Source organism: Amphiprion ocellaris, chromosome 22 (assembly GCF_022539595.1).
Source record: "Amphiprion ocellaris isolate individual 3 ecotype Okinawa chromosome 22, ASM2253959v1, whole genome shotgun sequence".
Classification (NCBI taxonomy): domain Eukaryota; kingdom Metazoa; phylum Chordata; class Actinopteri; family Pomacentridae; genus Amphiprion; species Amphiprion ocellaris.
The window spans coordinates 18,967,038-18,993,336 of NC_072787.1; the positions used below are offsets into that span (position 1 = coordinate 18,967,038).

Genomic DNA, 26,299 nt, shown 5'->3' on the forward strand with positions numbered 1-26,299 from the left:
ATTTAAAAGATTAAGCATTTTTATTTGAACAGTTACTACGAACATTTGTTCTCTCCCCCCGTTTAATTTTAGCACTGATTGGGTGGGGAAGCAGGTCTGAGTATACAGAAAGAGATGAGGCCAGAATCCAACAGTCTGATGTGTAGCATAGTTCATGACCTTCTGCTGCTTTTGTATATTTTGGCTGAGGCTACTATCTCTTTCGTTAAGTTTTTTGGAGTGTTGTAAGAGTTTCTTGGGTGATTAAACTTGCTTCGAGGAACCAGCAGCTTTGTGGCATCTTGTGTGTTCTGGGTTGGTTTGGGCCACAGTTAGATTTAGAGGTTGCAACGTTCGTATCTGTGCATTTCCAAATTGTGGCAACAAAATGATGGACCACACTTCAGAAAGCTTTCAAAGACTACGCTTGGGGAACAGGAAAATGCTGAAGTTGTGGCTACAAATGGATGAAAACACTCCTGCTTGTACATTAATCCTTGCAGAGGATATTGTGCATTGATCATTTTGACCGGGATAACTAGAGACACACAAACAGGAAAAGAAATCCTAAGGTGAAATGATATTTATTTATCCAAAAGCTACAGCAAAAGTGATTGAGTCCAGTTGTGTCTGTTTTAGATCTCTCACACTGAAGCACTTTCTCCTAAAGAATATGCTGTTTGAAACCAGAGATGTGAGGGCTGTACTAAAAAGTAAGATTAATGTGTTAAAGAACTACATTGAGGCTAAATCCAGAGATTTTAATGCCATTAAGGTGGCTCTTTTAACCGGCTAGATCACAATGGTAATGTACTCCAGTTGAGATTCTGGTGAGTGTTTTGGATGTAAATCGGCTTGAGGAAGTAGCACCCTTCAAATCCTTTCCTGACCATTTTCTCTGTAAGATTTACAGATTCTCAGCTGAGGAAATACGTTGGATTGGAAAACCTGTTGAGCCATGCGTTTCTAATCCCACTGAACAAAGCTGTGCAGTTGCAGTAGTCAAACTCTACGCATCATGTTACCACGGGAACATGCGTGCATTCAGATGTTGATGAAGAAAATGCATAAGTATGTTTAACTGCAAAAACAGTCCCTCAATAATCCAACAGTGTGTACAAATGTCCTATATGATTGCACTGGAGTCATTTCGTAGTTGTCGGTTATAATGTCCTTGCTCAATATTGGATCAATTCCAAACATTTATTTCCATATTAATCATCTACACAAAAAAATATTTTCCCCATTCAAAAACACTGAAATCATCCTTTAAAGGGAGACAGAGAACATGACAAGGTAACTTGTAAGTGATCCTTCTGGAGTCACACTCTGGCTTCATTAGCTGTGATGTGTACGCTGCTGCAGTGGCTGTAACTCATCCTCATCTGCCTCGGAGGCAGCGCTGCTCATCCACACAACACCAGCAGACTCATTAGAGACGCCCTGCCCAACAGGAAGAGGCAGCTTACAAGCATGACACAGGAAGAGTTCATCTTTCAGAGGAAACAAGGAAAATTCAGGGACATATTATTCAAGGATAGAGCTGGGCATCCTTGACAGTACAAAGGCAGAGGGGAGGTTACATCAGTGTGTTGTTCGAGTGAACAACCTTTAAGCGAAACTTCTTAAAGAACAAGCAAACCAATACGGATTCAAAGTGTTTTTTCATTAGAGTTGGGGAACATTTTGATATTCAGCTCAAAAGAGCATAAACTGAGTAAAAATAGAAACACTTTGATCATCCTTAACACGTCAAAGATTACTCAAAAGGCAAATACAAAAAAAACCCTTCAGAGTTGTTTATCTGATTGCACCGTGGGAAGCTGGGTTCAAAACAGCTGCACAGAAATGCACTTTCATCTCACCAACTGCATCATCAGACTTGTGTTTCACTACCTTAAATATGAGCCCGGACCAGGCAAAAGAAATCAAAGGTCCCACATGCATGAAGAGTGTAGATCAAAAGAAACTGGTGGAGAAAGATTTTGGCATTGAATCTTTATTAAAAGCTAAGTAAAATACTGATGTGGCAGGTGTCGAAGGTCAGTGAGTGGTTCACAGTGGAAGGACAATGATTTTTAGATCTTCTCAGGTCAGCTGGACATTTGCCTCTGTGGTCTCATCTTTGGAAACGTCCACTCCATCATCTGCAGGTGTCAAAGTAAAATAGCTCGTGTGCTGAAATTTGAGCACTTCGTTGCCCCAGCTGGTCCATCCGGGTTGAAGACTTCGGGCAAACAGCTCCAAGCACTTGGCTTCAGCTCCAACATATGGCTTCAACACCTCTGTGAGAAGAAAGCAATGAGGAAGAGGGTGATCATGACTGGTTTAACACACTACAGAGCTTGTTGACTTAAAATCTCAACTGTAACCTGAAAACTACACATAGCAACATTTTATTCACCTAGAGACCCAATAAGCAACTGGTCCTGCCTAGAAAAACCTGTCTACATCATCTGTAGTGTTTTAAACCAGTATGTTGGTAGGATGTTTTGGTTAGTTGTGGGGTTGAGCCTCTATGGATCTGCTTTGTGGCGTTGCATGCCAGGGATGCTCAGTAGTACTGAGATCAGGGATAGTTTGGAGGTTAGGGCTGTTTGTGGTGTTTTCTAAGCCAATCCTGTACAGTTTTTGTGGTGTGGCAGGATGCAACAACTGCTGCGTCTTGGAGGGATTTTATTATGCTTCTGACCTGTGATATGAAACAAGTGCCAAACAATGAAACAGCAAGGATGTTCAATAGTTTCACTTAAATGCATTAGACGCAAACTGCCATGAAAAACAACAAAAATGCAGAGTTCAGCACCAAGAACATTCTCTAAGCGTGTTCCCCTTCTGGCTTGTAAACAGCCTTTCATATCCTTTGATAAAGGAAGCCCCCTTTGCCCTCTGTCGGCTGCCTGGCTGGTGTCCCGAGGCATGCTAGTCTGTGACCACTGCATCTGTGGACCTGTCATGGGGAAGGCTGTGGTCTGTGGGGACAATGTTTAAGTTGTGAGATGGGCTTTGTGGTCTAAAAGCATCCACGACATTATGTTCCCCACCAGTTCCGTCTGTTGGCAGCCTGATCTGACAGCTGAAGGACTTCATATGAGGATACGTAAAGTGGCTGATAGTCAGGATGACAAAATCAGGTGTGTCTTTTCATAAGACTGCCAAAGCATGTGCATAAAAAAAGCAGAAACTTCAGTGTTTACTAGTTTGTCTTCAAAACTCTCAGACATTCAGTCCTTCTGAGGACCAAACAGCAAACACTGTGATGAAGCACATTCTGTTCACTGCAGCCCTGGGACCAATGTCAACACTTAAGCTGATGCTTTAGTGGTCCTTAACACATTGCCAATTAATTCACTACAAATAAATTGAGAAGCCCTAAACTTTGTAGCCTTAAACACATTCAGACAGATTTAATTGGACATTCTGAAGTTTTTTTTTCACTTAATTATGTTTTATTCCTAATTAGCACTTACATGTCACTCAGCTATGCGTCATTATGTGTGACTAGATAAAAATAAAGAAGGCATTTTAATATAATGAAAGAGAGGCTGTAAGATTACCGCACTGCATCCATGTCTTCTAGATGAGCTCTTTGCTTGTTACCCTGCAATAGGCAGAGGACAGCACTGGCAGCTGCCCAGCTCCTTCACACCACAGCAGAGATTTTTCTGTGTAGAGACTGGCAGTGACCTTGGCTCTGTAAGTAATGATATTTCAGGAGAGGCACACCTGACAGATCCGTTTCACTTTCCTCTGCCCCAGTGCTACTCTGTCTGTTCTTGTGCATGCCTCAAACCACCCTGACACTTGCCTCAGCCAACACTCAGGGAGTTAATGAGCTCAAAAGCCTGATCCCCAAACCGATCCAACCTGCACAATGTGCTGTCCTGCCTCCCGTTTTTTCCTCCTATGCACGTCAGAGACAGAGTCATAGTGTGGAAAGGCCAAACATGCAGCTCTTCCGACTAATTCAGCCCCAACTGGTGACTCAGCTCTCAAAGTTGAATGGAGAATAAAAGGTCTAATTGTCTTCTTAACTTTGAAATGGAATGGTGTATCAAACTTGTGCCAAGAAAATCCAGAGGCAAAAGAAGGTGTTACTTAACTACTCTCTGGACAAGTCACACATTTATTCTTAGACACTCTGCTTTGCAGGCTCCTCATTCTCTCTCCAGGATTAACCAAATAAAGCAAACTAATTACGCTTCATTGGTTCAATTACAGTGCAGAAGCTAATTTCATTTGTCTCTATTATATACTTCCTTGAAACACTGCTCACTAGATTGTGTAGTTAATTGTTATCACCATAGAAGATTATTTAAATTTTAGTTCAAGCAAATCTTTGCAACTGAAAGTTTTCAGCCAGAACAATAAATAACTTTAATTCTCAGCGCACATGTGGAGTCCCTCGGGGTTTGGTTTTGGAACCACATATATTTTCATTTTCACGTCTACTAATGGACGTAGTATCACCCCGCTAAGTTTACACTAATGCACTGATGCCACACAGCTTTATATACCTAAAAAAATCTGTTTGCAGGTATTATTTTATCTATTTATATTTTATATTATATATTATTATACTCCATTATGTTATTCCTAGTTAAATAAGCACAGTCCCAGAGGCAGTGGAGGTTTCTTTGTTGATGATGATTGATGTTAACTTTTAAAGGTAGTTAAAGACCCAGTCTGGTGAAAATTAAGTTTTTGACCTAGGAAGCATTTCATGTGCTGGTTTTTATATACTGGGACACATCATGAGCAAAATAAGAAGTTAAAACCAAGGCTGAGTACTTCCTCCTTGAAACTGCAGCGTACTGATGACAGTCTCAAAAACAGAGATTCAGACTTCCAGGGGTTTCATACATCACAAACCAATCCTTTCAACTTGCATTATGGAACATTCTCTAGCATTATTTCTCTTCAGAATGGGTTTCCAATTTAAACATGTACTCCTGCTTTATAGTACAGCTTGTCACTGTGTGGCGCAGAGTAGATTTGTCGAGTTTGAGCGCAGTCATGGGTGAGCTGGAGTGCTCGAGCTGCAGCGAGTGAGGAGTGGATGGTGGAGAGAGAAGCAGGGACTTCACAGATCTACAGATATTAAAGGAAGTAAAAATGTCCAGTTACATCAGAGTAATTTTAAAGATGAAAAAAATCTCCTACTAATGTAACTTTGACACACAGAGATGAGCCTGTTGGGGTTTAATCCAAGTCCAGAGAGGGATTTCAAGAGCTTTTTAGTCTGCTCTTTTTAAAATTAATGCTTCCTCTCAAGGTACAGTTGAAATTTTTCTCATCCTTGCATTGAACATCTCTCTCACAAAACTTGCATGGACTTCTGCGATGTATGCAAAGTAGTGCATTGTGCATAACTGTGCTGCACATTATGTAGCAGAAAACATCAGCAATATTATCAATTTGGGTATAATTATTCTTTGAAGCTTTACTAATTTATTTATTTTAGTGGTAAATGTTGAAATAATTATGTTTAATGTACAAGGAGCCACATACATTCAATACACAGAGAATTATCACCCATTTTCACATCCAAATTAACTCGTTACTTTGGTTTTATGGCTAAAACATTATTGTTTTGGTTCACTTCCATCACACTCATCATTTCTACTGCACACTACTTGCTCAACACCAGACAGCACGGACAAAGTTGCCGACTATCCTGTAAACTTAGAGGTTTTAGCATCTGAAGAGACATTAATTTCCCTCGAAGCAGAGCAAAAGAGAAGAAAATATTTGACTAAAACACGACTCCAAATAAAACATTAATGCAGTTCAGTATCTCCTAGATATGTAGGCAGCTACTGGCTAACATGTCTGCTGCATATACAGCATGTGGTGATTATTAGTTATGATGTGTTTACAGCTTTTCGAGCAACCCCCCAAGGGGCAAAAAATAATTCATGTTTAAAAAATCACAGAAGCTCCATTATTATATATATATTTCTGGGAAAAACATACAAGCGCACGGTTTCAATTTTAGCACCGATCCTCTGCACCAGTTACATCCTCCTCACAAGATCCCAAATCTGACCACAGATCCATGCTAAGAACGGCTTAGAGGCAGAACTATGTGACTTACTTACTGTCACAGTTTTGTAGAGGTTTAAAGAAATAAAAAAGGTCGCCCTGTTCAGATGCATTCTTTATTTAACAATAATGTGACCCACACAAATCTGAGCAATGTGCCTCTTCCTGAGATGACACTAATTATAATCCCACTTTGGGAGGAGACTCTCACAAGTTCTAAAGTTGCAGGGGGGCCCTAATTAATAAAGAACACACGTCTTGTCTTTCAGAGAGGTGCAAACACTTTTTTTTCTCTGCAGTTTGACCATCTGGCAAGGATGTTTTGTATCTGTAATGGAGCAACGGTGTCCCTTATCTCTCCATAGCAACCAACGATGTCAGTGACATGAGCCCCATCTGAGAGGGGAAGAGAAATGGGTCAGAGTTTCTCAATGCTGTCGACTCGAGGGCTGTGGCTTCACACCGATGAGGCTGCCCACTGGCTCGAGCAGACCTGACACCACGCTCAATACAAAAAAAAAAAAAAAAAAACAAAAAAACAAAAGCAGGGATGACAGCTTGAGACGAGAGAAAGAAACTTCAGGTTAAATAACACCAAAGGTCTCGGGACACATTTGGAATTTCTGGCAGTTGCATAATCTACTGCTGGAGTGAACAAAAGAAAAATTCATCCTTCAAGCCTCAAGGTGTGAAATTATCACCTCAAATAGTTAAATAAATAAGCTCTTGTGCTTTTGTTGGCATCTCTGCAAGAACCCTTTTAATATTTCACTACAATTTAGAATTATTACTCTGAGAGATCTGAGACACACCTCCTGCCAACGGAGCTTTCTCACCTCTTGCAGAATAATAAAACAGGCATAGTAACTCGAGTTGTAACACTGTGGAGATTTAGTAGCGCAACTGTGTGTAAAATACAACGAAAACGTAGCACAGATAAAGACATTTTCCATCATTTTGTCTTTGTTAGTGCAGCTGAGTATCTGCATATTGTATAGCCAAGAACACCTAAATAAATACAATCATGAATGCAATACTAACTATAAAAATAAACTCCACAAGTAACAGGAATAAATAAACCAGTTCTGATTAAAACTGCTGAGAGGTTTTGCCAGAAACAAAGAATCATATGTGCAGACTAAGCACGATCTGTATCCTAATCTGCTTAATTTCTTTGGTATCACAACTCCACAATAGCATCATTATGATTTCAATAAAACTATTCTAACATTATCCAGTTACTTCCACGAGATCCAGGCTTTTCTGTGCTGCTGAAAGGGCACCGGCAAACACTGGCCGTGTTTTGCTCTCCATACTGCACAACAAATCGCGTTCCCCCGAGAGGGAGTGAAATGACGTCAAGCCTCTCTTATTCATAGTCCCTGCATATTCATTGTCAAGGTCTTACATCGATTCTAAGCAGCAGAGTGCATGTTGGAGTCGAGGCTTGCTAAACCACAATCAGAGCCAACGGGGCAAATTTGACATCTGAGCGGCAAAAGTTCTCACTCTGACAAGCCAAACCTGTCAAGTGCAGTTATGATGAATAAAAAATGGAGACGCTGCATGTTGTTTTTAACCAGGTCTCTCTCCTCCAATATGGATGTCTGCAGCACCATTAAAAAAGTTTCTGCAGTGGAAAAGCAAGTTACGCATAAGAATGTGCTGTGTCTCATTGAAATAACATAATAAACCCATAATTACCTTAGTTTGTGCTCTGCTCATTCAAAAGCACAGCGTGGCCGTAATTTTGCATGTAGAAACTGCTGTCGTCAGCATTTGAAATTTCATACATGTAATCCTAAAGAAATGACTCGGACTCAGAGCCACTGCTTTGACGCCTGTGATAGCTGGCTGTCATAGCATTTAGAGCTCATCACTCAAGCTGTAGGAGATAACAATCAGCGATGTTGCAGCATTGCCCTCTGGTGGGGCAAAGTAGAACACCGTGCTCAGATATTCACCTGACAGCGAGGGCTTCTGGGAGTGCAGAGCTGACGGGACGCTGACAATCAACCGCTGATCCTCCACAGGAACCTCTGACGTCTCTGAAGGGCTGAAAGTGGTAAAACAACAGCGTGAATATAATTCAGATATATCACACTGAAAGGTTTTCCCACTAAGAGAGGACAAACCTTGTAGAGAGATCGACAGAAGGGCGATATCGGCCCAGCACCAGCATTTCATAAGGCTTCTTGTGTGGCGAATCTAGTGGAAACACAAACTGCCCTGATGTGGTGACCTACAGGGAGAGAGCAAGCCTTTAAAGCATTTGGACTGATCAATTAGGGAAGATTTCCATGCTTGAGAGGTTTTTTTAGTTCACTACCTTGACCCAGAACCATTCGGCCACAACTTCTACCCCCCAGTGTGGATACAGTTCATCACGGACAAAACGCAGGTGGCTCGGCCGGTTTGTCACCCAGGTGACCACTAAACAGTTCGGAGATGCCAGAAGAGGCACAGGGAGGCGTTTCAGCTGGGATGAGGGCAAACAACTGTATCTGTATTGAGACAGTTCATATAATCAGTGCAAATGCAATCACAATACCCATTATTTTGTTCTAATTTTTCAGCCATGCAAGCTACTTTATCAACTTCTTTTAAGAAAAACATCTAAGATTCAGAGTAAGTTTCTTTTACAACTACTGGATGAAACTAGATAGATAATGGATCACTCATAATAATTTTAATTAACTGTTTCTCTTACAGGTAACAGTTTTTACTAATTTGGAGAACTATCTTAACATCGACTGTATGGACTGGCTCGTACAAACGTTTCTAAATCACAGATGACTCACTTTGGTGATCCCCTGACTTCTCCTCTAGCACCACCATGAGGCTGACATTTGTGATTTTGAGTAGAATTTCTTAAAAACTACTTTGGCCTTAAATTCTGGCAGACACATTCATGTCCCCATCAGTGTAAACTCTAATAACTTGGGTGATTCCTTACACTTCAATCAAGCAACATCTAGTCTTACCTATACTTTGTTTAATGCTCATTTGCATTGGAACATGAAACTACCTGCATGCTGACACTCGCTCAAAGCACCACTGTGGTTTTTCACACTTGCCGGTTGTTTACTCATTAAACACCGGAGGCCTCAAAATCCTTCACATAAGATTAATCATCTCTTTGGTTAACATCCACACTAAGACTATGTGGAAGACATTACTTCACATTAAGGGACACGAGGGGAAATGATGGAAAAGCACTGCTTGGATTTTGGATTTCTTTTCTAATCTTAAGTAGTTCTTTTTTATGTTTTCTGTGGTATAATGTGCAAATTTCACCCTTGGAGATCAACAAAAATTCTATCTTGTTATATCTTGTACTGAAATTGTACCTGCTTTGCTTACTTTAAACAGAGACTATTTCAATTTCAACTTCATTTTAGCTGCAATACGTTGCAGGGATGTGTGTGTTTTAAATTATGTTCTTAGTTTTCTTGAATACTAAGTGAAACGCCCTCTCATTGTGCCTGCACTACAGTTGAGTGTACAGTTAATAACAATAAAAGTTGACTGGATTTGATATGATCTTCACTGCTTGTAAAATTCCTGAATGCCAAATTACCTGCGACTCCTTTTCACAGACTTGTTTTCCCAGGGTGGATCCATTACTACAAGGTCAAACATCCTTCCATCTGGGTGAGAACCAAGAAACATATTAGGTAAGTCAATGTTGGACTGTGGAACAACAAACAGGCTCTTACTTGACATGAAATGACACTGAGTCATACTACAACTATTTACAACTGTAAATGTAAGGAGTGGTTGTCATATTTATGCTTTACAAAGCTTTAATTTGCTTTCAAAGTGGTACCACAAGCGTGAGTCATTTTGTTTAACATCTCATCCTGATGGCCAGAAAAATATTGACATGTTTCCAGTTCATTAAACTCTGTTTGCTTAAAATATACAGCATTTTTTCCAGCACTGCACTCACAGTGGACTAGTGGCTGTATTCTTGTGAAGTCCGAAAGCAGGAAAGCTGTGTGAGGTGGTATCACATATTCCTCTCCCATCAGAGTGACCACTGCAGCCCGGTCCGTCCTGTTCTCTGTGAGCCGAGAGAACAAGTCGACGTGTGATGAGCAGCCGTCCTCAGCAACAAGTGACTGAGAGCAGCACTCCTGCTCCTCGTCGTCCACTAGAGGAAGCTCTTTAGCCATTTCACAAAGAGCAGCGAGGCGGCACTCCTGGGAAGGAAGAGGCTCTTTCACTGCGTCTGTCTCTTCTTTCAGATATCCGAGAGATCGGACAGAATCCACCAAGGACCTGGTTCCGTCCAGAATAACAGACCTGACCTGCATCACGACACATTAAAGAGATTCATTTGTCTCCACAGTGCATTAAACTAAAAAGATGAGATGGCAGGGACTGTATTTGTACTTTTTTAATATCTTCATTCTATTTTATTTCTACACTCAACTAAATTTCACAGGCATATGTTGTATTTTATATTTCACTACACGTATTGCTAGTTAATTTGCAAACTCTGATTTATAAAGCAAAGTATAATAAACACATAAATTACTATACATTATACCAGATAGAGTTGCAAAGCAAAATAATACTGAATGCAATTATTGTGGAAGTTTGAGTTTCCCACGTTGAGATGCTTCTCAATCATGCTTTAATTTCAGTGGTCGAACACAATCTGTCAGCGGAAATCTGTTTAGAAAGAAGGTGCTGAATATGCAGCTATATTTAAAGAGTGAGATTCCTCCTACCTTCTTATGGAAGGCCTCTGAATCAACTTCCCCCTGGTTGAGTTCGCTGTGCTTTCGCTTCCTTTTCTGAAAGTCAAACATTCAAAGATTTTGAATAGACAAACAAAGAGGAAAAAAATTCAGTCACCAAACACAACCAAAATTATTATAGGACCAAATTAACAGCTTTGCATGAGTCTGTTAAATCTATAAAACAACAAATAACAACAGAGCAATATGCAAATCTGCTGATGTTTCAACCTTTCATCAAACAGTGAAAAACAAACCAGCAACTTAGTTTCATTCACAGAAGTAGAGGACAGTGAAAGCATCGTGATGCATGTATTAGAAGTTAAAAGTCAGTCAGCTGCTTTGACGAATAAAGATGCATTTATAGTGCATTCAACTGAACTGAAACATTACTGCTGTTTGAGGCAGGAGTCAATTCATCTGTTGTATTTTGAAAGAACTAAAGTGTATTTGATGGTTTTGTGGTGCAAAAATTTAAATTATTGAGACTCTATCCTATTTTGTTGCTTCATTTGAGAAGCTAGTAAGTGATATTTTTTGGAAGATTGCTGAAAATATACACATATAATAATAATAAAAGAATTTCTGTTCATCAGTTACTTCATTGAGCTCTAGTACTTGTTATTCTTTGTGTTCTGGGGAAATTAAAATATCATTCATGGTGGAGGGTGAAATGAAGAGCGCTTCAGAAAATGAATCCAGCTTGTATTTGTCTCCACCTGCTTTTATATGGGTCCAACAGTCACAATGTGCAGATACACAGAACTTTATATCCCTGGTGATAGCAGAAGTGTCTCACAGTGAAACTTTACCATTTACTGTAACTGAGTAATCACAACTGAAGAATTGTTCTTAGTTTACAGTGTAATCACGCCTCACATTTAGGTTTATAGGCAACAGTATAGCATTGCTTTGATGTTTAGCCTGTGTGTCTTTGGTACGTCCAATTTCCTTGTTTCTAAGTGTACTCACTGTGATTTATGGGTGTGTTTTATGTAAAAACAAAAGAAATGATCTCATTTGCAGTTATCCTTGGGGCAGTATACTTTAAAATAGGATACTCGTGAATGAAATCAGTTATTTTGATGCATTAATATCATTTCAGTCACAATGTGGGGGCTGCAGTCACTTTTTGGCAAGTGGAAAACTGTAATATATGAGTTAAATTGATCCTTAAATGCTATTTCAACGTGTAAAAACAACTGGATGGGTTATAATATAGGGAATAGTCCACAGAGAGTCTTTTTGAGGTAGTACACCAGTCAAAAAAGGAAAGTCAGCTGTTTTTCAGTACTACAGTTAGTGAACTTCCACTACTGCTATAAAGTATAGATTTTTGTCAGTAGTCTCTATAGCAGCAGTTACCTTTGGTGGTTTCTCTGTTTTCTGCAACATTTCCTTGTTTCCTCCATCCACAGCAGCACTGGCAGGCACATTATAATAGCTTTTTAAAATCTGAAAACACTGCCTTTTGAAACGGCACTTGACATGAGACTTTTGAGTCTCTCTCCACTGGATGCATCGCGAATATCCCCGATCAATGAGTGATCGTGGATCCACAAACCAGCCCCGGATGCTATGAAACAGCACGGACATCGTGAGCCTGCTTGTTTTTTGAAAAAGTGTTCGGTTTCTGTTTCCGTGCAGCAGGCCCGGTCCCGATGGAAGCTAGAAACACATCCCGTACTTCCCTGGAAACGATACTGAAAGCACAGCGTGGTTGAAACTCAGCAGCGGTTGCCTGTTATTGCTTCGCGGAAGTAAACGACGACTGACTTTTGTCCCTGTTTGACCTCCGTAGAAAGGCTCGCGCTGGAGTTGCAGTGAAACCGTTGAGTCAGTGGAGTGTCAAGTCCTCAGAGGAATGATAGAGGCGCTGCTGGGACCAAAACTACAACTGAAACCCGTAAACATCCAAGTGTTTCGGTGCTTTATTCGTCGGCTGAGCGAAACAGCGACGCGGACGAGATGCTGAGCTCGTCCCGGGCTGTTGGCGCCCCTCCGCGGGGAAGAACAAGCAGGAGGATCCGGGTCTGCGACCTCCGCCTCGACAAGCAGGAGAGGACCGAGAAACATCTGGAAACAGTTGGTTTGGACTTCAACGACTTTCTTCAAGATTTGGAAAGGGTAATGCCAACTAATTCTGCTTTTATTTAGGGGTGTGGGCGTCAAAAGTTGATGTAACTTGATGAAAGTTTTAGAAAATTCAGGCTTCAGACACGACTGTTGTCACCGTCTCCCACAGTGGTCAATAGACCGAGTAGTTATACGTTGATTTTTTTAAGCTGCCAAATATCCTTCTCTGGAGATTTCGTGGTTGCAATAGTTTAAGAAAAAAAAGCTCAAACAAACACATAAAGAAGTGTTTTCCCCTTTAAATTAGGAATCTGAAAAGAAAAATAGTATTTGCCTGCCGTGTGTGGTGCTTTTAAACTGCATTGCCTTTACACTAGCAGGTAGAGCTAAACGATTAATCGGTTAAAAAGGGGAATCACGAAGTTGCAGTTTAGGATATACATTATACTGAGATCCTTACCCAGGACTATTTTTATTTTTTATCTATTTAGTTACTATACGTGATTTAAGTGATTGCAGACGGTGCAATACTTAAAAAGTTCCTTCTGAGCCATAAGCGAATAGCCTACCTATTTCAGTGTCAGATTGTTTAGAGAAAGGCCCTATTATGTTATTATTAGCATTTTTTATTTGTTTCTAAATATTCCTGTATTTATTAAACTTATCACAGTCAGAGCTTTAAGTTTCACGTTGAAGTGTTGTAGGTTCTATCTCAATTTTTTGTTTAAATTTTAGTAAATATATGTTCAAGATTCAAGAGTTTTTGTTTGTCACATGCACATCCAGTATGTGCAGTGAAATGCAAAGTGGCTCTTCTCAAAGATGTGCAGTAATAATAATACATTATAAAAGGATGCATCTTTAGAAAAACAGGAGAAAATTAGTAAAAGTCAGCATCATAAATAATGAGGTAGAGATCTTAAGCTAAAGTGCAGGTGTGTGTGTGTGTGTGTGTATGTGTGTGTGTGTGTGTGTGTTTGTATGTGTGTGTGTGTGTGTGCGTGTGTGCGTGTGCATGTGCATGCATGCTCTTACATGCATGTATTATGTTTGTTCAGCTGTTGAATGTTGACAACAATACCAAACCGGTATGTTCTCATCTTTGCGTTAGAACAAGAGGAGGTAGTAATTTGATTGTGTCTCATGTGGTAATGCTCCATCACGTGATGTAACTCTGTTCCACCATTAATAAATGCCAACAGATACAGATTGTTTTGCAGTATCTCTTAGTTCATCCAGGCTGAAAATCAGTCTCTTCAAGCCACATCACAAACTGCATCCTCCAAAATAACAGGAATAAGCTTTTTTATGTCGCCCCTTTCTCAAACAAATGTTACAAACTGCTTTACAATAATACAATATAAAATGGAAGTATATAAGAACCAGAATAAACAAAAAACAAGATCACTCATTTAAATACATATGACAATTACCATCCATTAGGAAAGAAAAAAAAATCAATAGAAATGCGATTTTAAGGATTAGACTGACTTCGACTGCCCGAGACTTTTACATTATCTTTATTATCACAGAGTTAAATGAACATGTCTCTGAAAGAGTTTCAACATTAACCAAATGTTACAAGCTTCATGAATGGCTTTATTACAAGGCTGTCAAATTAGACCACTAGTTTAAGGTAGGCACAATGACACACAGAAAAAGTCAATGTAGATGCATGGAATTTTTTACTTTTTTCGAGACATGGAACGAGGAAGAGAAAATTCCATAACATCACATCTCCCTATCTTCTTTTAGCAACATGATTTGATCCTGATATGCAGTTTGCAAGAATTTTAGCATTACTTCACTGTAATGCTCTTAATGTTTTATGTAAAGCACTTTGAATTGTCTTGGACATGAAGGGTGCTATACAAATAAACTTGCCTTGCCTTGCCTCGCCTAAAGACAACTACTTAAATAGATTTTTTTATTCTGATGTTAGTTTGGCATTGCTTTGGGTTCCACCCTGCTAGAAAGTATAGATTACATGAAGTCCTGCTTACAGTGAGGTAGGCAAATACTGCACTTGTGCCTTAATGAGCGTCAATGCAAAGATTGTTGTGTACCACACCCTGCCTTCAAGAACTGGCATGTGTAGGTGATACTGTTAAAAAAGCTGTCACCACTTTCGATGGTGACAACTTTTAATTAGAGGAAAGTCCTGTTCCTGAGAAACGTCAGATGAGTTTTGTCTTCATGTATAGAGATTGTGCTTATGTAAAGTCTAAGATTGTCTTTTGATATGTGGCTTTTCATGACAGCCTTTGATGGTGAGAGTGACAGCAGACAGTACTGTAGATCTAGATGTTATCAGCATATACATATGATGCCACTGCTAATTTACATTTGAATAAAAATGTCTTTAGGCTTAAATAACTCCCTTTGCCTACACTAAAAGACCACTGAGTACAGTTATTTTCATAAGCAGTTAGTCTAATGATCATTTTATCTACTAATCAATCTGCTGTTGATCTAATAAATTTTGGAAATTGTGAAAAACGTTAATCACAGCTTCCCAAAAGCCGCTAGTGATATCATATTGTTTGGTGTAACCAACAATGCAAAACACAAAGAAAGATGCAAAACAGAGAAAAACAACAAATCCAAACATTAAAGATGGCAGTTAATTTTCAGTCCATTAAAAGTAATCGGTTGATTGTTTCAGCTCGAATAAAGAACTTGCACAACATATAACAGTAGAATTTTCCATGTTTATTTTTATCTTTTTACAGGAATTTCGAATCAGTCCACATGAGGCATTTGTGGTGGCAACAACTGACAGAACAACCCTGGATTTTGACAAATTTAGTGAGTAAATCAATTGATGAACAACATGATGCCATAGATTATCAATAAGAAACTCAAATAAATACATTTTACTCTACAATTTATTTCACTGAAACTGTCATTCCTGTAACCAAGTCTTTTTGACTTTGTTTTGAGCTTCCTATAATGCAGTCTGTTGTAAATACAGATTCTTTGCTGTCAGATCATGTTATGAGTCAGCATTCATATCAGGGAGACAGGCATAATTAGAGAATGATTTTTTTGTTGTGTTTTTATTGTAGAGGAGCTTCAGGATGGCAGTACTCTCTACTTGTTGCAAAATGAGCACCAGGCTCTGCCAGTTGCAGCGGAGGAGCACATCACGTTTACACCTCATTATGATACGCTGATCCGGGGTGGCATGTATGAATACTATGCTAGTCAGGGCCAGGCACCATTATGTAAGTGCTTCAAAGTAGTGCACCTGAGATTGACACCGATATTAAGCTTCTGTCATCACTCATTCAGTTGCTTTTATTTTTTCCAGCATACACACTTGCTGAGCTGATTGACAACGCTCTTTCAGCCACAGCTAAAAACAAAGGACGGAGGATTATAGAGATACGGGTGGTGGGTTCTGCAGCTGCATTTTATTTATCAGCAGATGTGTTTTTTAATCTTTCCTTTTGCAAACTGGTATAATGTTAACATCTCATCCATGGTAAATCTGTCATAATGACTTTTTCTTGTATCTGTTCACTAGCTGAATGACAAAACTGTTGGGAAACCTGCAGTCATTGTGCTTGATAATGGTTGTGGGATGACCTCGAAACAGCTGAACAACTGGGCTGTGTACAGACTCTCTAAATTTACAAAGGAGAGCAGCACATTTGCAAGGTTGGCTACATTATTCAAAACACTCGCATGGCTTGACTGTCCAAGCTGTTTGTCTAATATGATGTCTTGTTGGTAAAAAAGTGCCAAGTTAAATTGTCTATCTTTTTTTGCTTTGTTTTCATATACTCTTGACAGTGATAAAGAGGGCTATGTTCGGCCAGATCATGTACCTCGCAGTCTCAACAGTGATATATCCTACTTTGGAGTTGGAGGAAAACAGGCCGTTTTCTACATTGGAGACTCAGCCAGGGTAAGTCTTTAAAGAAAACTATCAAGGTCAATTCATGAGGTAGTGTCAGAGCAAACAAGTAGTACTTAAAACAAATGCTATGAGAAGAGACTCTGTGAGGAGATTTTTTGTCAACTACACCTTTATAATTCGTCATTAAAATAATTCTAGTTAAAGTACATGATGCTGGACTTTGCAGGAGCTTTGTTTGTATGTGTGTTGATTGACGGAGTCCAAACACAGTATGAAGCCCTCATTTCTCCAGACATCCTCTTCCGTAGTTCATGCATTTGGCCTCTGTTGTTCACCTCTATTGCAAGACAGCATCAAGCTAAAATGGAGTTTTACAATTTAGACAACTTGTGAAAGTGGCAACTTACTAAGAAGCTAATTATCCTTTTTTTTAATGAGTTACCATTGGTGGTTATAGATCATAGTAATATTTTTGATAATAACTTTTTTTTTATAGCAGCTTTCTAAAACACAGTTTCAAGATGCTGCCCAAGGCAGACATTTAAATTAGACAGGTAAAATCAAGCAGACAAAATATGTAAAAGAACAAAATAAAATAACCACAATGCAAAGAATAGGAGACCAAGCACACTGAAAATACATAAAGAAAAAAGTGATATATACCCAGACATGATAATTATCACAATAAACCAAGAGAGAAGGCCAGATGGTAAGAGAACGTTTTTAGTAATGTTTTCCAAGAAGATGCTGACATCCGTCTGAGGTCCACTGAAAGCGGATTCCATGGTTTAAGTCCATAAACAGCTAATGGTCTATCTCCTCTGTTCACAAGGTGAGATTCAGAAATTCCTCAAACAGACATCAGGCTAAAAATGAGTTATAAGATCACAAATGTAAGATACTGTCTGGCCATGTAAGGCTTTAAAAACAAGCAATGAAATCTTTATTCTAATATAAACCCAGCAACAAACTCTTTATCTAACCCTCACTGTTGTCTTATCTGCATTTTCATCCTGCTGGGGTAATTTCGAGCTGCACACCGATGTGCCACATGTATGACAATCATCTACCAAAATTAGATGATCATGAAAACCTTGGTTAATAGAAGTTCATTCACATTTTCTAACCAGATTGAATCCAGAACTGTCAGTGGTCATGTTGTGACTCTACTGCCAACCTTTGGGCCAGAGTTGATCAGGCAGCTTTGTCCAACATGCAGTCAAAAAACACTTGTGGATCTACTATTGGTGTCTTCAAAAATATTCAAGAAAAGGCTTCATACAGTGTTCAAAGTCTGATGTGAATAATATTTATTCAATACAGAGTCTGTAAGAAATATGTGTAAAATCTCAAGATTTTGACTAACTAAACAACTCTTTACAGCTTCTTATATACAAAACTCCTCCTTGAAACTCTACCTTTTCCTGGGACGCCACAACCCATTCTCTCTTTTTAAAAAAAGACAGATCAAATCATCTCTGCCACCATTTAGTTTTATTCTTGTCTGGGGGTGTCTGATCTAATCATGGCAAGTTTTCAATTACCTCATTTAAAAAAAAAATAGCAGGCTTGCATGACCTTGACCTTTACATGAACTTACATGCACGTCTTTCGGCCTTAGACAATCTTTTTATCCCTGTTGATCCACTCTACAAGTTTTATATGGGTTGTGGTGACACAGGCTCGTTCAGTTTGTACATGAATCTAGTTGAAGCGTAATATTTCCCAGTTTTGTCATGTGTTTAGTTTAAAATCCCACAACAGTCATGTTTTATTTTTTTAAAAATGCCACAGATTAATCAACAGTGAAAATCACTTCCTTTCATCTGTCACAGAAATTCATGCTCTCATTTGGTTCAATGTGCAAAAAAACAAATATTGCAAAAAATGAAGCATATGTTTTTTTTTATTATTATTATTATTAGATGATCAGCAAGCCTGTAGGTTCTCCAGATGTTCATGAGCTGGTCCTTTCAAAGGAAGAATTTGAGAGAAAAGAGAAGAACAAAGAAGATATTTTCAGCGGGGTCATCTTAAACAGGAAGGTAAATGCTCTCTTTTAAAACAGATCAAGTAAATGCAGACAAGTAACTTGAAAGTTCTTTGTGTTAATGTCTCCTTTGTCTATGCTCTGTGTGTCCTTTCTTCCTCCTGCTGCAGCCCGGTGATTCTTCACATATAAAGAATAATGACGAGCACTTCCTCCAGGCCCTTATCGCTGAGGAACGTGGGAAGGAAAGCTTTACAGCTGTCGTCATTACAGGAGTCCAGCCTGAGCATATCACCTTCCTGACAGAGAGATTTAATGTGGTGACCAGAGAGCTAGCGTGAGTTCACTCATCCAAATCTCCCCATATATAATGTAAAGTTTTTACAGGTCTATCTCGTCTTAAAATGTGTTCTATCTATATTTCAGGCACATATATCACTATTACATTCACGGAGTCAATGGAAATGTCAGGAATAAGAGCTCGTCAGACTCAGATGATCTTAAAATCGACATTCATGTGAGGCTGCTCGTCTTTAACAGTTAAACTGGTGATCACAGTGATTCTGTTTTTCTGCATCCTAGTCATAGTTAATGCAGCATATATTACCTTTGGACTCTTCCTTTTTGATCAGGTCACTTTGCGGGAGAAACCTCCCAAATGTCCCCGTGCAATTCACCTCAGGGAAGTTGAAGACGACATGCAGACTCTGTACATTAATGCAGCTGCAGACACGTTTGAGTTTAGAGCCTCCACTGCAGCCGACAACGGCACAGTTGAGGGAATCATTCGGTATCATCCCTTCCTCTATGACAAGGAGACCTACCCTAAACGTCCAGGTGCTTCCTATAGTATTCAAACTTTAATGTGTTGAATAGAATTTATTACATATCACAGCTTGAAATTTAATTGAGGATCTTGTTTTGTTGTTTTGTTCATCAGAAGCCCCTGATAATGATGATGACGATAATGAGTCTGGATTCACCGATCAGGCAAGAAAGAGGATGCCGATCTTTGAATGTTTCTGGAATGGACGACTCATACCTTACACTGCAGTCTCTGAGTAAATACTATTAATTATTTATATAAACTACATTAATTAGAAAATAAGTTTTCACTTTAACCATATAAACCCAAAAACTCGTGTGGGTTTGACAAGAATGTTGTCTTTAAAAAACATGCTACAGTTACAACAATTATCAGAGCCAGTAAATGGGAGTCAAAAAAATGGATTTTCAACTTTGCAAAAGTCCTTGAACTACTAATCTGTATCATGCCTTTCTGTCAGAAAACTTGACCAAGTCTCAGCTTGAAATTGTGATATTTCATCAAAGTCCTGCACATGAATCATTTATACTCTTTTACCAGTTTGCACCAGATTCTTTAAAAAAACCTATCAATTCTGCACTACGTGATTTATCGTTCTTGTATCCTGTTGTCTATTTGTTCAGGTTTGATTGGTGTTCTCCCAGTAAAGGAGCAAAAGAGCTTGCAGAGTGTTACAGTCGGTTGTCAGGGGTGCTTTTCACTGATGACAGGTTCCAGGTCACCACAAACAAACTCACCTTTACTGACCTGGAGATGAAACTGAAGAACAAGGACACTATCTACACAACTGTTGTTAATGGACAGGTGACCGTCTACATTTCTCAAAGACTTTTTTAATGTTTAGAATAAATTGCAGCCCCAGATTCAAGATCTTTAATGGATATGTATTTGATTTTGAGGCTTATAGTGCATTGAAAGTTATATGATTATTGTTTTGTTGCTGTTTATGTTTGTTGTTTGAAGTTTCCTCAGGAAAAGAACAGTTCTACAGTTAACTTCTTCTCTCAAGGGGAGTCAAGGTGCCTTTCTATAGATGAAATCCTGAGGATTGCCTTTATTCAGTAACTGTTTGTGATAGACTTTAGAGTCCATAAATAAGCATGTCATTAATGTTTTTCATATGATACATTTCCTTGGTGAGTCAGGGTGCAACAGGGAGAAAAGAGCAGTCAAAAGAGAACAGATCTCCCACTGCAATTCTCACCGGACAAGGTGCTTAAACTAGTTCAGCAACACATTGACAGAATAGGAATTCTTTAAAACTGCATTAAGCACTAGTTTTGACCATGTTGGTCATTATGTTTGTTGAGTAAATAAGACAACCACTTGCTTACCAAGTAACAGTTTTAATATTTCAGTTAGAGACCTGTTTTGGAATATTTCTTCATCCTAGTTGTCAAAAATCTCTGTTTCTTTGAATTATAGAGTAAAAACTTTCAAGTGTTGCTTAACTTTTTCTTCTTTCTATTTCAACAGAAATCCTCAAAAAGAGCTAACATTCAGAATGAGTTCAGTCTTTGGCTTCAAAACTGTCATGAGAAGTTTGACAAGCAAGTGAAGTTTCTTGGCTACCAGGGGACCATAACACGACCAGAAGTGCCTTCTAAGAAAATGCAGCATCCCTGGGCCATGTTCTCCTCCATCGAATGGGATGGCAAAACATACAAAACAGGCCAGCGTGTAAGCTTTTGTTGATTTGGGGGTTTTCTGAATGTATATTTGTAGCATTCTGTATTCAGCATTGATGAATCCTCTGTGCATCTTCATGCAGGTGAAGTCTCTGAGAACGAACCCTGTTCTCTACGGTACTATTGTTAAGTTTTTGCTGTATGGAAGTTATGATGGAGACGTCTTTGCCACAGGAGGACAGGTGGAAGTGATTCGGGTAAGGAAGGAATTATGGAGTTGGATTTGAGAAACTGATTAATAATACAATGTTTACTGTCTCTAGTTCAATCAAACTCATTCTGATTGAGGTAAACTGTCATCTTAATTTTTGCAAAGAACAAAATACTCTAATTTTTGTCCGTAAAGTGTCATGGAGTTAACTTAAAATAATCTGTTTTTTAGTGTTATTTACATTTAATATTCTGCTGTGACAAAGTGAAAATACATCGTTGTGTACATTGTGTATATCAAGTGCACCGAACCAGGCAGTCATATAAGTAGTTAATGACAAATGTTCTTCTGCAAGTCTCCAAAAATGACTGAAACCCTAATAGAAATCTGTCACCTGAAAACGGTGGTTTGTATGTGACAAATTACTTGTAAATCTACTAAATGTACTGCTGTATGTACTAACACATCTCAGAAATTTAGAACACCATTAAAACATTTGATATTTTCCATCAGTTACTAAAGAAGGTGAGAATTTTAGATATTCTTGACTCAGTACACACGAAGTGAAATATTTATAGCTTGTATTTGTTTTTGTTTGATGATAATGGCTTATAGCTTATGAAAATCAGAAATCCTGGGCTAAGGAGAAACAAAAAGACTTTTATTTAGTGGGCCAAAGTCCTCTTTTCAGATGAAAGGAAATTTTGCATTTTATTTGGAAATTAAGGTCCTGGATTCTGGAGGAAAAATGAAGACACACAGGATTCAAGGTGCTTGAAATCTAGTGTGAAGTTTCCCCAGTCTGAAGATTTGGGTTGTCATGTTATCTGCTGGAGCTGGTCCAAAATTAATGTCGCTGTATACCAGGAGATTTTAGAGCAATTCATGCATCAGTCTTCTGACAAGCTGTATGTAGATGCTGATTTCATTTTCCAGCAGGACTTAGCACCTACCCACAGAACCAAAATTACCAAAAAAATGGTGCGCTGATCATGAGATTACTGTGATTGATTGGCCTATCCATGGGATATTGTAAAGAAGAAGATTCAAAAAAACATACACGATCAAAAAATACAGCCAATCTGAAGGTCGCTATCAAAGCATTCTTGGCTTCAATAACACCTCAACCCTGCCACAGGCTGGTCCACCTCTATGCCATGCCTCATTGATGCAGTAATTCCTGGTAAACAAGCTCCAACCAAGTGTTGAATGTATAAATAAACATTCTTTTTCAAAGTTGGACATTTATGTCTAGCAAGTCCTTTTTTCTGATTGATATTAGGAAATACTCTAATAATTTGAGATGCTGGAATTCAGATTTTTATGAGCTATAAGGCATAATCTTCAATAATAAAATGAAAAAAAGACTTGAAATATTTCGCTTTACATGGTATGAATATAGAATATATACCATTACCTTTACAAATTAAATTACAAAAAATAACTTTCTCACAGTTCTCTACAATTTTGAGATGCACTGTTATATACTGTTTATGCCCAGATATTTCATGTCCTTACCTATTTTAATTCAAAGTGAATTATCATTTGACCAATGGATTTCTTGTCTGCAAATTTACATTAACAAGTGATGAAAGATGACCGTGGTATTTTTACTAAAGTTGCATTTCCAAAATTATTTATACCCCTTGAAATTTTTGAGAAAATACAACCTCTGTACCATTCCAAATGGTCCTGATTTTTTTTTTATTTTTTTACCATGTTTCACAGCATTCTAATAGAGTAAAAACTGAGAACAGCTGATGCAGTAGTTCTTTAATCAGTTACTACTCAATTACAGGTCATGGTTAACGCCAAAGAGCTTAGTGTTTGCTATAGTTTGCCATCACTGACAGAGAGCTGCACATAGTGGCTGCACACAAGACAGGCAAAGGCTGTAATTCCACATTGTGAAAAATCTCAAAAGCTGTGGTAGGAATCCAAAAATGACTCCTGCACTGGCAAAAATGGTAGAGTGAGAGACCAAGTACAATCCAAGGATCACCACAAAGATCATCTTGATGAATCTGACTAATATTGGTAACTAGCATCTTAAGACTGACTCTCTTAAGGAAGCTGTACAAGGCTGATTTCCATGAACACCAACCAAGAAGAATTCCTTCTCTAAGACACGAGGACATGGCTTTTGTTTGGAGAAAAGAACAACAAACCAAAGAAACAAAGAAAGCAAAGAAAGAGCACTATCCCTTTTTAGCATTTGTGCAAATCCTAAAATCTTTCTAAACCATGAGTTTTTTTTTTTGCTTAGGTCTAATACAAAGAATATCTAAAAATCAAAGGAGTAGGACTTAAGTTAGTAATAGCATGGAATTAAATACAGATTTTTGCACCACTATTGCAGCTTTTTTAGATTATATGGACAACTCTTTTCTTTTTGGCCCCTTTTTTGAGTTTACTTGTATTTAGGTTGAGACTTACAGACAAATTTGTTCCCTAGGAGCCCAAAGCTCTTTATGACATGACCAAGATCATCCCCATTTCCAAGATTGACAAAACTGCCACTGATGAAGCCATCAAGAAAAACATCGACAATGACTTTGCCAAGTGAGTATGCAGCTGGGAGAAACTGCTTTTGTGCTGCATTTGTAACACAGCAGTGTGTTTACACAGAGCAGTCATTGCTAATATTCTATTTTTATTTGTAATTACATAGGTATAAATGTGTCAGCTGGATTACCTTTACGTCTCTATACTTTATATCCTTGTCCTGACTATCAGTCGTCGTTGAAGATTGACGTTATCTGCTCCAGTAAATGCCATTTGTTTGTTACAGGCTTCCAGAGTGGCTGAAAGTGGTCTGGCCAAAAGGTAACGAGTGGCCACAGAATGCTGTTTGTCCTGCTGGGACCCCTTTAGGTAAAATAAACATACATATTTAAAATTTTGATAAAAATGACAACCTTAAGGCTCACAGCCCATTCTGTGTGTTGTGTGTGTCATATTATTTCAGGGCCAATCAACGTTGAAATTCTAAACAAGAGAGGCGAGTCAATATCCTCGATGCCGTCAGCGGGTCAGGGGAAAGGACCAGTGCTGAGTATGCAGCTCACAATAGTCCTGCATGGTAAGAAAACACATAAACACCACAGTTCTAATTAGATCTGCTCAAAGTTAAGTCAGATGATTTTAATTGTGGAAGTGCAATGTTGTGTTAAGATAATTTACTTTTTAAAATTAAAGTCGTTAAGCCAGCAAATTGACATAGCGAATGATTCATGTTTACCAGCAAGACAAACTTTGCATGTTTATTTTTAATGGTGAAAATTACCCTGTAATAGCTAATTAATTTTTTAAAATCAAAGCACAGAACTCCATGACAATTAATCACCTTCATACCTGTAGTGATGTGATTACATTCATAACATAGTCACCTTTTCTTTTGCAGGCCTATTATTGAAGAATTGCTTTGTTCCCTGAATAAATCTGTTTGTTATTTAGTTAATTAAATAATCATTTGGTCTATAAAACATTGAAATTGTCTTTCTTCTGTTTTACAGCTGAATTTCCTAGAGCACAGTTACTACTGTTATGTATAGACAACAAAAAAAGCCGCAAATCGTCACATTGGAAAAGCTAAAACAAAGAGTATTGAACATTAATGATTAAAAGAGCTTTTAAGTGTCACTTAATTTTTCTTTTCACTTGCAATCTTTTTTAACTGTTTTGTTCTAACCCTTGTTTCTCATTTGTGTTTGTTCAGCTTCTTGGTATAGAGTTTCTGTATTTGTTCCTTCTGAATGCTGCAGTAAATTATTATTGCCTTTCATTTGTAGATTCTAAAGGAGACAAAGTGGTTTCAAAATTCATTGCCCAACATTCACCAAAATGGGGTTTCGAGTTCAAAAAAAATGGTACGTTGTTTTTTTTTTTTTGTCATTTGTTCATTATTTGGCTACTTCTTGTGTGTACAGTTTTTTGTCACCTCAAAGATCACATATGAGCAAACTTGTCATCCTTGACAGAGAGTCTGACCCAGCTGGGGAAGTACACACTGTTTCTAAACACAGTAATGAAAGACACCAATGAGCCCGTCTTTGGAGGCAAAAAGCTTCCAAACTTCACTCTCAAATTCACCGTCAAAGGTAAGGAGAAGCAGAGCTCAGAGTATGTTACTGTCATTTTCAGTATTCATTCTGAATTCCACAATCAGACACTTCTGCTTCTTTATTGCCTCTCAGAGGGTGATGCACAGAGCTTCGTTATCACCGCAGTGAGCCCCAGTGTTCGTGTAGGGGTGCCCTTCAATATTCCTCTACAGTTTAAAGATTTATATGGTAACTTAACAGCACCTCCCAAACCCCCGCCTGTACTGGAGTGCAAGTAGGTCACTTAAGTTGTAAATCCTCAGTTTTGTTGTGTTGCTTTATTTCCATACCTTATTAGGAAGACAAACCTTTATTTCATAATCTTTCAAATAGCAGTATGTGTTCATCTTTGACCAGCTACCACATGAACAGGTTTATTATAACAAATCGTGCCTTTAATTTATCTGATGTTGTAGCTGCTGTGAAATTGTCATTATTTTTATGATTATTTAGTGGCCTGGATGTGAATTACGGGGCAGTGGACAGCCGTGGGACCACGTTCACCGTGAAAAATGTCACAGTGAAAGGAAAAATCTTGCATTACCAGCAAAATGAGGTTTGAACAAATAATCTCTGTGCTCAATAGTAGACATTTTTTTTCTACTATGTGGAAAGTGTAACTGATGTATCAATAAGTTTGTAATAGAGTATACAAGAAATTGGGCAAAACGAGCAGTCACCTGAAACTCAAGACTAAACTATTCAACTGGTTTTATTATTTTTTTCTGGCCTCTGATGTTTTTTTTCGCCCAGAGTTATGACCTGAAAGTGACCCTGTCTGGCCTGAAAACAGAAACACAGACTGTCAAGATCATTCTTCATCCTGGT

General features: G+C 38.4%; 2 protein-coding genes across 3 annotated transcripts in view; one reads left to right on the forward strand and one right to left on the reverse strand.

Moving 5' to 3' along the window:
• Positions 1-1,168: 1,168 nt before the first annotated feature.
• mettl4 (methyltransferase 4, N6-adenosine) lies at positions 1,169-12,520 on the reverse strand. The gene is made up of 8 exons (XM_023271399.3): positions 12,138-12,520; positions 10,764-10,829; positions 9,977-10,337; positions 9,605-9,674; positions 8,354-8,528; positions 8,160-8,266; positions 7,989-8,080; positions 1,169-2,264 (listed from the first exon to the last, which is right to left on the reverse strand). The coding sequence occupies exons 1-8, from the start codon at positions 12,366-12,368 to the stop codon at positions 2,068-2,070; spliced, it is 1,299 nt and encodes a 432-aa protein (XP_023127167.2). The 5' UTR covers positions 12,369-12,520; the 3' UTR covers positions 1,169-2,067.
• Positions 12,521-12,584: 64 nt separating this feature from the next.
• The window catches only part of smchd1 (structural maintenance of chromosomes flexible hinge domain containing 1), a 28,606-nt gene continuing 14,891 nt past the window's right edge, over positions 12,585-26,299 (forward strand). For both annotated transcript variants that reach the window (XM_023271398.3, XM_055007030.1), the window contains exons 1-22: positions 12,585-12,899; positions 15,581-15,656; positions 15,917-16,075; positions 16,162-16,244; positions 16,378-16,511; positions 16,647-16,761; positions 18,639-18,758; positions 18,874-19,040; positions 19,130-19,220; positions 19,336-19,540; positions 19,644-19,764; positions 20,153-20,333; positions 21,006-21,209; positions 21,301-21,414; positions 23,824-23,930; positions 24,160-24,242; positions 24,337-24,450; positions 25,160-25,237; positions 25,349-25,468; positions 25,565-25,706; positions 25,925-26,027; positions 26,225-26,297. In XM_023271398.3, the coding sequence (XP_023127166.2) occupies positions 12,741-12,899; positions 15,581-15,656; positions 15,917-16,075; positions 16,162-16,244; positions 16,378-16,511; positions 16,647-16,761; positions 18,639-18,758; positions 18,874-19,040; positions 19,130-19,220; positions 19,336-19,540; positions 19,644-19,764; positions 20,153-20,333; positions 21,006-21,209; positions 21,301-21,414; positions 23,824-23,930; positions 24,160-24,242; positions 24,337-24,450; positions 25,160-25,237; positions 25,349-25,468; positions 25,565-25,706; positions 25,925-26,027; positions 26,225-26,297 (2,749 nt within the window). In that variant the 5' untranslated portion in view covers positions 12,585-12,740. The remainder of the gene's footprint in view (positions 12,900-15,580; positions 15,657-15,916; positions 16,076-16,161; positions 16,245-16,377; positions 16,512-16,646; positions 16,762-18,638; positions 18,759-18,873; positions 19,041-19,129; positions 19,221-19,335; positions 19,541-19,643; positions 19,765-20,152; positions 20,334-21,005; positions 21,210-21,300; positions 21,415-23,823; positions 23,931-24,159; positions 24,243-24,336; positions 24,451-25,159; positions 25,238-25,348; positions 25,469-25,564; positions 25,707-25,924; positions 26,028-26,224; positions 26,298-26,299) is intronic.